Here is a 15,774-nt window from a genome sequence, read left to right on the forward strand (position 1 = left end):
AACAAGGGCCTACTGTATAGCGCAGGGAAAAACTATATGCAGGGTCTCGTGAAAACCTATGATGGAGGGGGGCTTCCCTGGCGGTCTAGTGGCTACTGTTCACCTTGCAATACAGGGGACATGGAGTCAATCCCCTGTCCAGGAAGATCCCACATGCCTTGAGCAGCTAAGCCAGTGCTCACAGCTACTGAAGCCCTCTCGCTGAGAGCTTGTGCCCTACAAGAGGAGCCACCGCTCGCTGCAACTAGAGAAAGCCCACCAGAGCACCGAACACCCCGCTCACCCAGAAATAGATGAAAACTCTATCTAAAAAAAAACATGATGGGAAAGAATCTGAAAGAATATATATGAATCACTTTGCCCTACATCTGAGGCTAACACAACATAGTAAATCAACTTTACTTCAATAAAAAGTAGTTTGTTTTGAAACAAACAGGTAAGTAGGCTAGTGAAGGAAATACAGCGCCTTGTTCATAGGAAAGGGCAATACTGTTTCCTGAATCTTTTGTTCTAATTAGTCACACACAGACACACACACACACACACAGACACACACAAAGTTGCCACGGAAACGCATTTTTTTGGTGCATCACGGCCAGGAGTGGACCCCTAGCTCCAGTCTGCCTCTTTCTGTCCGAGAGCCTCAGTCCAGGCTGGTGCGGGCCCCCTGCCTCCCAGAGCCCCCCGTGCCCTCCCTGGCGTCAGCTCGCAGCTAGACGGCAGCAGGAGCCTCAGCCCTGGTCCTGGGGGATCACGCTGAGGTCTGTGGGAAGCGTAAGCCTCTGAAAGGAAGCCAGAAGGGACGAGGGGCTGTGAGACACTCGGAGGAGCTCCTGGAATGTCCTCCGTCTGCGCTGATGGAACTTGGCATAAAGGCACCAGGGCCTCCACAGCTGGAGGGTAGGGGCCCAGCCTTCTTCAGGCCCTCCCAGGGGTGGGGGCGGGCACCCCTGAAGTCCTCACCTAGCTGCGGCCCTCCCTGTGGGCGGCTCAGGAACCCAGCGCCCATGTGGATTCTGATTACCACCATCTCTGCAGCCAGTGAAGCTCTTTGGGCTGGCATGTCACCTCCTTTGATGGGGGAGGAAGCCGGTTCTGAGAGATCAAGCGACTTTCCACAAGTACCCATGAGCAAGGGGCATGTGGCAGGCCTGGGCTGTAATCTGGGACTCCCAAACCACCAGCTTTATGTGGAAGCTCTAGGCGCCATAATTCAACCCAGGATCCTTCCAAAGACCAGTCACTACGTACTGACTCTTGCAGTGAGAATTTTCTCTCTGTGGCTTTAAGGGTAACAGGAAAGTGCCTGCCCAGGCCCCTTGAACTCCCACGAGGACCCCTGTCTTATCCGGTCCACTCCAGAAACAATGGTGCGGGCCAAAGCTCCATCCACCCGCCTCCTGCAGAACAAGCCATATTAGGAGCTCCTGGTACCCTCAAGGGCTCTCAGGCCTGGGCTGGCCCTGCGCCAGGGAAATTGGTGCCTGCCCTGGGGTGTGAGCCCGGGAGGGGCAGGATGCCGGAGGGAGGGGCTGGTGAGTCAGTGGCCAGGCCTCCTCTGCTTTCCTCCCCTCCCTCCATCGCTTCCTCCCCTAGGACCGCACCCACCCATTCAGAGCCCCCCGCCCCACTTCCCACTGGCCCAGCTTCTCATTGACTCAACAGCACAGATTTACAATGTAACATGAACTAGGATAATAAAAACATTCTTATTCCTCCAAAGTCTAAAGGGCTTTTCCCTCCAGTCTCAAAAAAAACCCCAAAAAACCTAAGCATTTTGGGGAATGCATTCTCCCCCACCTTTTTAAAAAAGCTTGTGTACCTTAGAAAAGTTAGAAAGTAGGGGAAAGATGTAAAGAAGCAGTATAAATGCGTACTGCTCCCCACAGCGGCCTCATAGACAGACTTGCCCGTTCCCCAGCCCCACCACCTCTCTTCTTGGCTCCCCACTATGCTTATTAACCTTGTGACCCTTCCATTGTCCCCAGGAAGTCCCCCAACGAGCCCCTGGGCTCAGGAGAGGTCCCCACCTCCTCCCTCCCCCAGGAACCGCAGACATCTTGTGACCAGTGGCCGTGTTCCTGCCCTCAGTCAGGCACCGAGGACCTAAGGATGTCACCATTCACTCTAACCCCCGGGGACTCCTGCCCAGCTTGCTCCTTCCCTGCTAGTCTAAGACCAGATCCTCGAAAACAGGTGCTGGACCGATGTCGCCTCCTCCAGGAAGCTGCTCTTGTTCACGCCTCCCTAGGTCCTGGAGGGAGGACGCTGCCCTGTGGTCTTCGAGTCCTTGGTGTGGGGCAGGGAGCCTGGCATGACCTGCAGGTGCCCAGCATGTGCTGTTGATCACCTTGAGCAGGAGGCAGGAGGTAGCCTGCTGGACTCTCCACTCACCGGCAGCTCAGGCTCGCCTTTGTGGGCCTGATGCCCACCCAGCTGGCTGCCCCTGACGCCTCTGGCCCTGACATGGAATGGCATTTCTGCCAGGTTGCTGTTGTTTAGTCCCTAAGTCGTGTCTGACTCTTGCGACCCCATGGACTGTAGCCCACCAGGCTCCTCTGTCAGTGGGCTTTCCCAGGCACGAATATTGGAGTGGGTTGCCATTTCCTTCTCCAGGGGATCTTCCTGACCCAAGGGTGGAACCTGAGTCTCCTGCCCGTTTCTGCCAGGAGCTGGGACCAAATGGGAACAAACACCCATCTGTTTCATCGTCACCCATACCCTCACACACAGGAAGGACTAGCCAAGAACGTGCTGTCCAAGAGGACAGTGTTCAGGGAATTCCTTGGTGGTCCAGTGACTGAGACTCTGAGCTTCCAATGTAGGGCACCTGGGTTTGCTCCCCAGTCAGGGAACTAGATCCAACATGCTGCAACTAAGACCCAGCGCAGCCAAATAAATTTAAAAAAAGAGAGAGGGGAGGATGTTCAAATAAACACATCACTTCTCCCACCCAGCATCATGTGGGCAGAGAGAGAGAGTCAGATGGGCAAGTAGGAGCAGGGAATCCCTCCAAGGGAAGGGGTTGGGGGAGGCGGTGTGTGGGACCTCTTTGAAATAGATCAGAGGACTCCAGAGCCCCACACCTGTGTTATCTGGCCCCCCTGGGTGGGAGTCCATGGAGACCCCACCCTGGGCTGCACTCTGGGTCCAGCCTGCGGCAGGAGTGACAGAGCTGGGCACCCAAGGAGCTGTGGGCCTGTGGTCTGCTGCGGTAGAGCTGGCCGGGACAGAGAACATCTGACTAGGTAGCGGCAGCTGAGGGGCGGGGCGGCTCACGGTGGAGGAGGAAGCAGGGAAGGGCTGGTGAGAGCAGTCGAGGTCGGGAACCCGCGGGGGGCTCCTCCATCCCGCCCCACTCTGGTCTACTTCCTGCCCCTGCCAGTCCAGACAACACTCTAGAAACCTCTCCTCGCCCCGGGGCAAGTCCTCCAGGAAGAGCACCCCCGGTAGGGCGCTGGCTGCAGGTGGGGCCTGCTTATCGCTGAGACTTCTTATCTGGGGCTCCGCGGTCCAGGGGACTCGGGGTGCCAGGGCACCCAGCTGTTTCCTTCAGGGCACCTGCTGCAAGAGGAATTCTCTGGGGACTGGCCTTCCAGCAGCAGGCTTGGCGGCCTGTCTTGTCCGAACTGAGAGAGGCCATCAGCTCAGGGAAGGTTGCATGTGGTTCAGCTGAATTCTTGGAGGAAGAACAGGGCCTGAAGGAGGGGTGTGTGCAGAACTGACGATGGGCTGTTAGTTCCGAGGGTCCCTCAGCTCAAACCTGTCCTGCTGTGGTCCGCTCTGCCAAGCGGGCTGGACTCTGCCAGCCACAGCTCCCAGCTCCCTCCAAAGCTGGATTCTTTTTCAGTTTTTAAGAAATATTTATTTATTTATTTACCTGCACCAGGTCATAGCTAGGGGCTTCCCAGGTAGCACAGGGGTAAAGAATCTGCCGGCCAATGCAGATGAAAGAGAGGCTGCTTCAATCCCTGGGTCAGGAAGATCCCCTGAAGTAGGAAATGGCAACCTGCACCAGTACTGTTGCCCGGGAAATCCCATGGACAGAAGAGCCTGGCAACTTACAGTCCATGGGGCACGAAGAGCCGGTCACGACTGAGCATGCACGCACACAATTTGCCTCGGTCCTTAGTTGCGGCATTTGGGATCTAACTCCCTGACCGGGGATGGAACCTGGGCCCCTGCACTGGGAGCGTGGAGTCAGCCCCTGACCACCAGGCAAGTCTGGAACCTGGATTCTTGCGAGGTTCCGGCACTGGGAGGACTCGAGGGGGTTCCTGTCACCATACCTCCTTGGGCTTTTCTCCAACCTTCAGGTCCCCGTGCCTCTGCTCTGGGGAGACCACTGGCCTCAGCACAGCCCCTCCCCAGAAGGCCCGCAGCCCCACTGGGCGGGGCCCCGCTCACGGGGCTCCTGGTGCGTGGCAGTCGCTTCGTGTACTCCTCAGCCTCTGGGGCTTCAGCTTCTTCTCTCTGCCCTTTCAGCCTTGGCAGCAGTGGTGCAAACAATCCCCTGCGCCGCAGCCTATCTGTGGGCAGAACTTCCTGGGCACTCCATTCTCTCCCAAGCACGACGGGCACCGCTTACGGTCCTTCCCACCTAGTCTCCATCTGCCCCCGTCAGGCATCAAATCCCCCAAGGCGGGGGCCGTCTTCTGCCTCTCTACAGTCCTGTGGTTGCCATGCGGTAGCGGCTCAATAAATATTTGTTGAGTGAATACACGGGATTTAAGTGGGATTGTCTTCCTCTTTCCTTGCAGTCTGAGTGTACACATTTGTATACATTTCCTTACAGTCTGAGTGTATACACTCCTCTGAGTCCTGGGAAGCCCTGGTCTGAACAAGCGAATATCTAATCCCTTAATCCAAACCCCGGAAAGAATACCAAATTCTCACCCCGAGCAAGCTTGTCCTGACAGTGTCTCTAAACTCCAGGAGCCTTTAACAGGTGAGGCTGTGCACCCTTACTTTTCCCCTGTCTCGGGGTGCTCTTTAGTGTTCATGCATCGCCCCTTTAAGACAGGATCCATGACTTACCATATCTGTTTTATTATTGTCTTTTTATTCTTGTAACCCCCTGAGAGCAAAGCATGGGTCTAGAATAATAGTAACACCTCAGTAGATATTTCTTGGTTTGCAACTGAAATTCGCTCATGAGAGACTCACACTTTCTAAAAAACTGTATTTATTCATCTAACTGTGCCAGGCCTTTAGTTGTGGCACACAAACTCTTAGCTGTGGTGTGTGGGGTCTAGTTCCCTGACTGGAGCGTGAACCTGGGCCCCCTACACCGGGAGTGACGAGTCTTAGCCACTGGACCACCAGGGAAGCCCGAAGACCCGCACTTTTTCGTAAGAGGTTTAGCCAACCACCAACAATAGTGTGGTGTGTGCTCACAGTTCTTACGCAGATGCTTCCAGGAAGGTCCTTACTGCAAGCCCGGAGTTGTCTGAGGAGACCTTTGCTGATGCTGCCCTGCCGTTGAGGCTCAGAGTGGTTAAGTCACCTGCCCAGGGTCTCACAGCCACTAGGCAACAGAGCCAGGCTTCTCCCTCTCAACTGACTCTGTGTGACTGAACCTGAACACATCAGGAGCCTCCGAGGGTAAGGGCTGGGCCTGGGGCCAGGAAGCCAGAGTGGGTCCAGGCCCCTGGGGAGGCTGGAACCTGGGTCCTTCTTACATGGCCCCTCTCTGCTCCTGCCCTGCTCCTGCGCCGTTCTTCTCAGGAGCTCTGCTCTCCCCCAGCCTCACACTTTTTCCTCCCTGTTCTCTCTTCCTATTGCAGCCTCCCGGAGCCTCAGTGGTGCCCTGGCCACGGAGGCCTTTGATCCCTGGGTCCTGCAGAGGCTGGGTGAGATCAGAGGGGGCGAGGCCGGGGACCAGGCATGGAATGAAGTGAAGGACAGACGCCCCGCCGATGAAGAGAAGCTGGGGCAACCTGAGTTTACTTTGCTGCTTCCCAGAGGCATAGAGAATTGAGAGCGGAGCAGAAGGGAGCAAGAGGAACGACTTTTCCTTTTGGAAAACTCAGCTTCTGAAGAAGTGTTACAACAAAGAGGAAGGAACCTGCTTGTCCTAAGCCGGGCCTGAGCTGAGCCCTAGCTCCCTGTCTCAGCCCCACGCAGTTGACAGATGGCTCCAGGGTCCAGGAGGTTCCCAAACAGGCTTTCACATACAGCCTTGCCTTACGTGTGTGCTCTGCTCTGTCGTGTCCACCTCTGTGACCCCACGAACTGTAGCCCTCCAGGCTCCTCTGTCCTTGGGATTTCCCAGGCAAGAATACTGGAGTGGGTTGCCATTTCCTCCTCCAGGGGATCTTCCCTACCCAGGGATCCAACCGCATCTCCTGCATCACAGGCGGATCCTTGACCGCTGGCTGAGCCATCAGGAAGGCCCATTTACGTATAGACAGAGTAGAAAAAGAAACCGGCTGAACTGCAGGTGAAACTGGGGATGTGGATACGACAGCACGGTGAGCTTCCCAGCTGGAAGGTTCTGGAATGAGCTTCTGGCGGGGCAGGTGGGGGAGTGTGGGTTGGGAGAGGGGGTGAGGATGTCAGAATATTTACTTTTGACCATGTGCAGGCAAGTTAAAAAGCTGAAAACATTGACCACCGAACAGAGTGTTCATCTTTCCTTTTAATCAGCTGACTCTAGAAACCTTCTCAGCTGTTTTTTTATAATTAGTCAAGTATCTAATTAATAAGTGAACTAGTGGAAAGGCTGAACAACTTCCTAAAACTCTCCCTCAGTTGTGGTCGCTGGGGTTAGTTCTATGTTCACCCTTTCATCTTGTTAAAAAAAAGCTATGAGCCAGCTTAGAGCAGGCAGGGACTCAGGGGGCCCCGTGCTCCCTGCCCCAGGCCGGACACAGGCCCAGTGTTTGCGCTTAAGAGCCAGGCAGCGAGACTGTGAGTCACCTGGTCCCCTGCCCACCCAGCGCTGGCACCAGGAGACTCCCACACTAACAGAGAGATGGAGAGAGGAAATAAACAACGTCTGCTCTCACCTTAAAATGCCCTGATTCAAAGCCTCCTCAAGCTTGGAATTTAGGTTTTGAAATTAACACTGTTTTCAGATGAGAAATCTGAATTCAACCATAAACCAAACAAAATGCAAACTTAAACATTAAACTCTCTAAAGGCTCATCCGTTGCCCGTGGAAATGCAAAATGGTCCAGCCACTCTGGAAAACAGATTGTCCATTGCTTAATAAAAAACAAAGCAGACACTTACAGAAATCATACTCACTCTGGCATTTACCCAGAAAAGTGAAAATTACATCCACCCTCATAGCAGCTTTATCAGAATAGCTAAACATTGCAAAAGACCTAAATGTTTCTCACTGCGTCAGTGGTTAAACAAACTGTGGTAAATCCACACTGTGGAATATCACACAGCAATGAAAAGGGACCCACAACAGAAATGCACATGATTGGAGGGACCTCAAAGGCATTGTGGGGCTCCCCAGGTGGCACAGTGGTGAAGAATCCACCTTCTGATGTAGCAGATGCAGGGGACCCGGATTCGATCCCTGGGTCAGGAAAATACCCTGGAGGAGGAGATGGCCACCCGCTCCAGTATTCTTGCCTGGAAAGTCCCATGGGCAGAGGAACCTGGTGGGCTACAGTCCATGGGGCTACAAAGAGCTGGACACAACTGGGCAACTGAAGCATTCATGCAGACATTATGGTGAGTGGAGGAAGCTAATCGTTGAAGACCATGTACTGTATGATTCTATTCATTTCTGTGACTTTCTTGAGATAAGAAAATTACAAAGATGGAATTAGTGGTTTCTAAGGGTGAGGAAGGGTGGTGAGAGAGGATAAGGTAGGGTGACCATAATATGGAAGCGAGGGTTGCCCTGGTGGTCCAGTGGTTAAGGCTCCATGCTTCCACTTCAGGGGACACAGGTTCAGTCCCTGGGCAGGGAACTAAGATCCTGCATGCCACCCAGCGTGGCCAACAAAATTTAAAACAGAAGCAGGAGGGAGGTCTTCATGGTGAGGGGATGGTTCTGTGTCTTGACGGTAGTGGTTCCATCAATCTACACATGTGAGAAAACTGCATGGAATATAGACATAGCCTATGAACATTAGTTACCTGGTCGACATTGTATTAAATAGTAGAGAGTTATTATGAAAGCTGTGACTACTGTGTGGGAGACCTCTCTGAAATGTTTTTGCATCTGCCTATTAATCTATAATCATGATGGAAGTTTTAAAATGTGCATTTTAGTGTGGAAGACTCTAAAATAAAGTTATTTAGGCAAAGATCTGTAAGAGCAGTCTTCGGGGAGCAGAGCTAGCAGGAAGCATGCCGACCCCCAGCGTCCACACTATCCTGCTCTGTCATCATCACTGATACAGAAGAGCCAGAGATTCTTGGCCACAGAGGTGGTGCGAGGACTCAAGGACCCTTGTTGAACTCTGCATGCCTAGAGTTTTTGGCCCCTCACTCCATGGGAAGACCCTTGCTGTCTTGGGGTACAGTAGCTGGATGGAAATATGCCTGCAGTCACCACAAGTGTACACCCTGGCGACCCCATTATGGACCACCTGTGAATCCAGGTCACGAATTTGGCCTTCTCTGCCCCTTTTTGCTGTCCTGAGCTCCCAGCTTTAGAATCCACTCTCTGGAAAAATCCGCTCTCTGCCTTCGAAAAGCACATGGCTGTCTGTGATCCCTTAGGTCCCCAGACTGAGAATCTGGGGCCCCAAGGCCTGGGGCTAAGTGGCCAGCTCTGGGAGTAGAAGCGGCCAGCATAGTCAGGGGGCCCAGGACAAAGGAACTTCTGCTAGGCTGACCCTGCTCTCTCCTCTCTAGCCCAGCACATCTGCTCATGGAGATCACAATCAACCACCAAGGACTTCCCTGACCGTTCAGTGGTTAAGATTCCAAGCTTCCACTACAGGGGGGCTCAGGTTCGATCCCTGGTTGGGAAACAAAGATACTGCGAGCTGCTTGGCATGAGCAAAACAAAACAAAACAGAATCAGTCACCAGCTGGAATTCTCCCCTCCTCTCCTGTTTACCTCTCCATCCATGCCCCAGATATGATGCATGCTTGGTCTTACATTCCATGCTGCTGCTGCTGCTGCTAAGTCACTTCAGTCATGTTCGACTCTGTGCGGCCCCATAGACGGCAGCCCACCAGGCTCCCCCGTCCGTGGGATTCTCTAGGCAAGAATACTGGAGTGGGTTGCCATTTCCTTCCACAAAGCATGAAAGTGAAAAGTGAAAGTGAAGTCACTCAGTCGTGTCCGACTCTTAGCGACCCCATGGACTGCAGCCTTCCAGGCTCCTCCGTCCATGGGATTCTCCAGGCAAGAGTACCGGAGTGGGGTGCCATTGCCTTTTCCGAAATTCCATGCTAGGAGCACTCATTTAAGGAGCAAGCAGATGTAGAAGAGCATGTACAGAATAAATCCATTAAATACACACATATGCGTATAAATGGGCTTCCCTGGTAGCTCAGCTGGTAAAGAATCTGCCTGCAATGCAGGAGACCCTGGTTCGGGAAGATCCCCTAGAGGAGGGTACCCACTCCAGTATTCTTGGACTTCCCTGGTGGCTCAGATGGTAAAGTATCCACCGGCAATGCGGGAAACATGGGTTCATTCCCTGGGTTGGGAAGATCTCCTGGAGGAGGGCATAGCAACCCACTCCAGTATTCTTGCCTGGAGAATTCCATGGACAGAAAAGTCTCGTGGGCTGCAGTCCATGGGCTCACAAAGAGTCAGACATGACTAAGCACGCATGCATACATGCATATATATGGATTATATTTCTTTCTGTAACCTTCTAAGTGTTCAATAATGCATAAGGATTCCTTGAGAATTAAAACTAAATTTGTGATGAGGAAACATCAGACAAGGCTGAATGGAGCGACCTGGTACACAATAATGATCAGTATTCTTCAAAATACTCAAGACGAAGATGGTGGGAACTGGCCCAGATTAAAGTAGAGGAAGGACTTCCCTGGTGGTCTGCTGGTTAAGACTTCACCTTTCAATGCAGGGGGTGCAGGTGTGATCCCAGGGAGACTGATTCCACATGACTCGTGGCCAAAGAGCCAAGGCATAAAACAGAAGCAATATTGTAACAAATTCAATAAAGACTTTAAAAATGCTCCACACCAAAAAAAAAAAAATCTTAGAAAAAAAGTATTGAAATGGTCATGTACACACGGCTATGTTTAAAAAACGATAACCACAAGGACCTATTGTGTAGCACACGCAACTCTGCTCAGCGTTATATGGCAGCCTGGGTGGCAAGGGGGCTTGGGGGAGAATGGATCCATGTACGTGTAGGTCTGGGTCCCTTATAGCTTGTATATGGCTATACCCCAATACAAAATAAAAAGTTTTTTTTTTTTAATGAAATGTAATCAGAAAATCAAGTTAAAATTAAATCTACTTAATAAAAATAAAAGAGTAGATGAAGGAATTACGGCCACCAAGTGCCACTCGGAATTCTGAGCTGGATCCTGGATCAGGAAGAAGACATTTGTGGGGAGTTCAGGACAATCGGAACAACTGATAGTCTGACATTGATGCTAATCCCCTGATTTTGACAGTTGGACTGTGTAAGATGAGGCCCTGAAGGGAAGCTAAGTAGGGAGTACCTGGGAGCACTCGTACTATTATTGCCAGCATTGCTATAAATCTAAAATTATTTTAAAAAAAAAATGAATGAAATGCAATCAGTGACAGTACCCCACCCCCTAAGATACCTAAAGCCCTAGAGCCCAGCACTTTTCTCTCCCCAGAAATTCCATCTTCAGGGGCCCAGTATGGGGGCCTGACCAGATGGCCCTGCATTCCTTATTCTGGAAATCCCATCCCTCCAGCCTTCTGCCAGCTGGCCTCTCCTGGAGTCCAGGCCCATCCCCCTCCTGCCTCCCAGCCTGGAGATTCAGCCTGTCCTTTGAGGTCTAACTGCAAAGTTTCCTCCCAGGGGATAGGCCGGGACTCCTCCTTGACTTGAGAAGGTTGGACGGCCTCTTCTTACTTGTACCCGGCCCAGCACAGCGGCCACCTGCCAAGCATTGACTGACTATATCGTGGAAGCGCTCATGGGCCTTCCTAGGCAGATGGGGAACCTGCAGGGTAGTGGTCCTGTCACCAGTGGCTGGTGTGACTGACACGGAACACGGGCTCCAAAGAAGTCGGGGAGCCCACCCCCACCGTGGCCATTCTTGTGGTTGTTCCAAGGTGAGGGGCTCACCCGGTCCAGAGAACTCTCGGGAGCACAAAGATGCATGAGTCCGGTAGGACGCCCTCCCTTGTACACCCAGGCCTGGCAGAAACCTATTCTTGGCTGGGGTTTCAGCTGGAGCCACCCAAACGCCGGACCCACCCCACCTGGCTTCCCTTTCTTATTGCCACCAATGGGCATCCTTTAGCCAGTGTATGTCAAAAGGTGCTCAGTCAGGCTGGCCTTCTGGGCAGACGACAGGATGAGAGGACCTTCCCGCCCAGCTGGAGGCTGGAACCACTCTTGGTCTTTTCCTCCCTGCCTAAGACCAGTGCTGCCAATTCAGAGCAGCACCGCAGAGGTATGGAGAGAGTAACACGGCAACATACATTGAAACATACATTACCATATGTAAAATAGATAGCCAATGGGAACTCAAATCAGTAGCAACCTGCGGGGTAGGATGCGGAGGCAGGTGGGAAGATGTTCAGGTGAGGGGGGACGTGGGTAAACCTGTGACTGATTCATGATGATGTTTGGTAGAAACCAACCCAATATTGTAAAGCAATTATTCTTAAATTTAAAGAAAGAAAGAAAATACCTCCCACAAGCTAGACGTTTCAGAAGGCGTTCAAAGACTGAAATAAACTCTGCCCTAAATCGCTCACCAGGCCTGTGGCCCCGTCAGTGAAAAGGACGTGGTGACAACCGGCTCAGAGTGGACTCAGGTTCTGATGAACATGCTGCACTCGGCAGGCGTGGGGCCAGGTCGGCCATAGAGACCCGGAAAGGAAGGCAGTGAGAGGTCCAGAGAGCACCCAGGGTGTCTCACTGCTTTATGGCCCATGTTGTCATGAGCAACCTCCCCTGGGGAGTCCACGCAAGCCAAAGTTCAGTGTCAATTAGGAAAATACTGGAAGGGTTACTCTCAGCAGGAAAGACAGAGTGCTCCTCCCTGTTTTGAACTTTTAGAAAGTACAGAAGGCGAGTAGTTGGAGAAAAGAAACCACAAAATAGAAGTCCATTCCTAACATCTTCTTGAGGATCCAGGACACTTTAGCGATTCCTCCAGGCCTCCGATCACCAGGTGGCCTGCCCACTACCCGAGCTGGTTTCATTTTGGGAGGAGGAGACCCACTCACTCTGCAGAAGCCCAGAGGCGCTCTGGGAGCGACTAGGGGACCCCAGGCCCTGAGCTCCACAGGAGACCAGAGGCCACGGCAGCCCCCAGGGGCCTGCTTCCAGCTCCAGGCCAGCCCCTCCTTGCTCCCTCCCACCCCTCACCCGGCCACACTTTGTGCAGGTAGCCCCCGTGGCCACACTCACCAGCTCGGGCAAGAAGAAGGCGTAGGGGATGGTGAGAAACAGCGAGACCCCGGAGGGCACGTCGGGGGGGGCATGGCTGGTGGCGGGCGGGTCCCGGGAGGCCATGCTTTCACCCTCTGCCTGGCGCCCTGGCTTGGCAGCCCGTGCCCGCAGCCCTTCAAATATCACCTCCTGCCCGACACACCCATCAGACGTCGCCTGGAAGGGAAAAAAAAAAAAAAAAAGTTCCAGCCAAGCAGGTCCTTCCACTGGCTGCGGCCAAGAGAATCCTCACTGAAATGCAGTTTGTGCATCAGACGGGCCTTCCACCAGCTGCGGCAGAGCCGCTCAGGAAGGCGAGCAGGAGCCTCTTCCTAGACTTTTTCCTCCAAGGAAGTTCTGAATCCCAGGCATGCTATTCCAGGGGAGGCCAGCTGCAGTAGCTGCTTCCACCTGGTGCCCAGGACAGGCTGAGCTGCCTGCTGTGACAAGGACCGTTTACTGAGGACCTACTGTGTGCTGTGCTCAGCCACTCAGTCATGTCCAACTCTGCAACCCCATGGAGTCTAGCCTGCCAGGCTCTTCTGTCCATGGAACTTCCCAGGCAAGTATACTGGAGTGGGTTACCATGCCCTCCTCCAGGAGATATTCCCAACCCAGGGATCAAACCAGGTCTCCCGCACTGTAGGCAGACTCTTTATTGTCTGAGCCACCAGGGAAGCCCTGAGGACCTCCCAGGAACCACGAAAACTTCAGACACCTCTGGGACTCCCTACAGCCCGACTCATGGCTGCTTTGCTTCTTTTCCAAGCAAGGAGGCCCAGACTCTGCCCTGTCAGGTCAAGGTCACAGCTTGCTCTGCTTGTCCCTGCTCATCCTTGAGGACCCCACGCCCGTCCAACTCCTGCCCAGCCCCGGCAATGTGGTGCTTCCTTCTCTGTCTGGACTCTTTGGCACCGTCCGTCTCTCCTAGTTTTCTCACCCAGCAGATGGAAGCCTCCGTCTCTGGGATGAATCTACCCCAGTGGGCACCAGAGCCCTCCTCCCGTCCCTGCCCTGGACCCCCCACCAAGCCGGTGCCCGGGAGCCAGGCTTGGAACCAGGCCAGTTCCTTCCTGTCTCCTGCCTGCCTGCCTGCCTCCAGGGCTGGGACCCAGCGGCCAAGAGGCTCCTTCCCCACTAAAGACAGGGCCTGGAGATGTGGGCCCTTCGCCTGTCTGCCTTCCACTCGGCCACCCTGGAGAGTGGCCTAGCGCCCCAGAGTCCGATGGGGACACTCAAGGTTGGGGTGGGAGGCTCCTTCCCACAGGAGTGGAGGGCATGTGAGAGGGCCACCCTGCGTGCTGGGGTCAGGAGGTGCCCGCCACAAAAGGCTAGCTCCTGAGCAAGGACAGTGCCTGCTGGGGCCTGCCTCCCCCCACCTCCCCTGGTGGGGGAGAGCTGGGAAAGAGCCAGGGGACAGGGGAGATGGACGAGCGAGCCTACAGCAAAGGCGCTGCAAAGACAGGCAAAGTGTTCGTGGAGCAAACGTCGAATCAGTCTGGTTGTGCCCTCCTCCAGGCCTGCGGGGATCTGGCAGGGGAGTGAGGCCCTGATCCCACCGGCCTTCCAGCCCCAGCTCGTCTGCAGGACGGATGCAGCACGCAGGTGCTGCCTAGGACTCCCACCTCTTGCCACCTCTCCCGACTGCTGTAATGCACCATGGCCACTGTCTTCGGCTACAGGATACCTTGTACTTGGCCAGTGACAGCATAGCATTCATGGGAACAGCTCAGGGAAGGCAAGAAGGATAAAAATATTTCTCCGGCTCATTTCTCATCTGCAAAGTGAAGCTAATACCTGAGGTTGGAGCTCCTGAGAGGTTGACAGAGCCTGAGCCACTTCTACCTTCAGAGACAATTTGTATGTTAAGAAGTGAAGATGTGCCAATGCAAAGTTGTAAAAAAAAAGAAAAAGGCATATTTAAAATATTCTATAGTGCTTTCCTGGTGGCTCAGTGGTAAAGAATCTGCCTGCCAATGCGGGAGACGCAGGTTAGATCCTGGGGTTGGGAAGATTCCCTGGAGAAGGAGATGGCAACCCACTCCAGTATTCTGGCCTGGAGAATCCCCATGGACAGAGGAACCTGGCAGGCTACAGTCCATGTGGTTTCAAAGAGTTGAACACGACTTAATGACTAAACCACCACCCACAAACATTTTATATTTAGCCAAGTCATGTTTTATTATATGCAACAAAGTATGGCATACTCACTGGGATTATATGTATTACAGATGCATATGTTGAAAATCACATCAGATAATGTTATGATTTTTGCTTTCAACCATCATACATATTTTAAGAGAAAAAAATTATTGTGTTTACCTAGATATTTACCCGGAGAAGGCAATGGCACCCCACTCCAGTACTCTTGCCTGGAAAATCCCATGGGTGGAGGAGCCTGGTAGGCTGCAGTCCATGGGGTGGCGAAGAGTTGGACACGACTCAGAGACTTCACTTTCACTTTTCACTTTCATGCCTTGGAGAAGGAAACGGCAACCCACTCCAGTGTTCTTGCCTGGAGAATTCCAGGGACGGGGGAGCCTGGTGGGCTGCCGTCTATGGGGTCGCACAGAGTCAGACATGCCTGAAGCGACTTAGCAGCAGCAGCAGCAGATGTTTACCATTTCTGCAGCTATTCCTTCATTGCAGATGTTCCAAGCCCTTCTGCCCAAAGAAGTTTCTTTATTAATAGCATTTCTTTCAGAGCAAGTCTGTTGACAATAAATTCCCTTGGTCTTCCTTCATCTGAAAATGCCTCTGTTCCATCTTTGTTCCTAAACAGTATTATTGTAGAATATGGAATTCTGGGGTGTCAGATTTAGGTTTTCTCTCGGCACTTAAAGAATGTTGCATCACCTTCTGACTTCTGGTTTCTGATGCAAAATTCTCAGTAATTCAAACTGTTGTTCCCTATATTGAAAGCACTGTTTTCCTTTGGTTGCTTTCAAGACTGTTTTTCCTTTGTCTTTCATTTTATGCTTTGATTTTGTTATGGCTAGGCATGGCTTTCTCTGAGTTTACCTTGTTTTGGTGTTCACTAACCTTCTTTAATCCATAACTCTAAGTCTTTTACCAAATTTTAAAAGTTTTCAGCTATTATTTCTTCAAAAAAATTATTTTTCTGCACCACACTCTTTCTGTTCTTCTACCGAGACTCCTGTGATGAGGATATTAGACCTTTTGGAATTGTCCCACAGATACTTAAAGATCTGTTTATTTTTTTCAATAT

At 52.6% G+C, this 15,774-nt stretch overlaps 1 protein-coding gene across 2 annotated transcripts in view; it reads right to left on the reverse strand.

Moving 5' to 3' along the window:
• Positions 1-12,629, reverse strand: part of LOC138088989 (MAL-like protein) — a 31,044-nt gene extending 18,415 nt beyond the window's left edge. For both annotated transcript variants that reach the window (XM_068984313.1, XM_068984305.1), the window contains exon 1: positions 12,525-12,629. In XM_068984313.1, coding sequence (XP_068840414.1) covers positions 12,525-12,629 — 105 coding nt within the window. The remainder of the gene's footprint in view (positions 1-12,524) is intronic.
• Between the last annotated feature and the right edge of the window lie 3,145 nt (positions 12,630-15,774).

This window comes from Capricornis sumatraensis, chromosome 1, assembly GCF_032405125.1.
Source record: "Capricornis sumatraensis isolate serow.1 chromosome 1, serow.2, whole genome shotgun sequence".
Classification (NCBI taxonomy): Eukaryota; Metazoa; Chordata; class Mammalia; order Artiodactyla; family Bovidae; genus Capricornis; species Capricornis sumatraensis.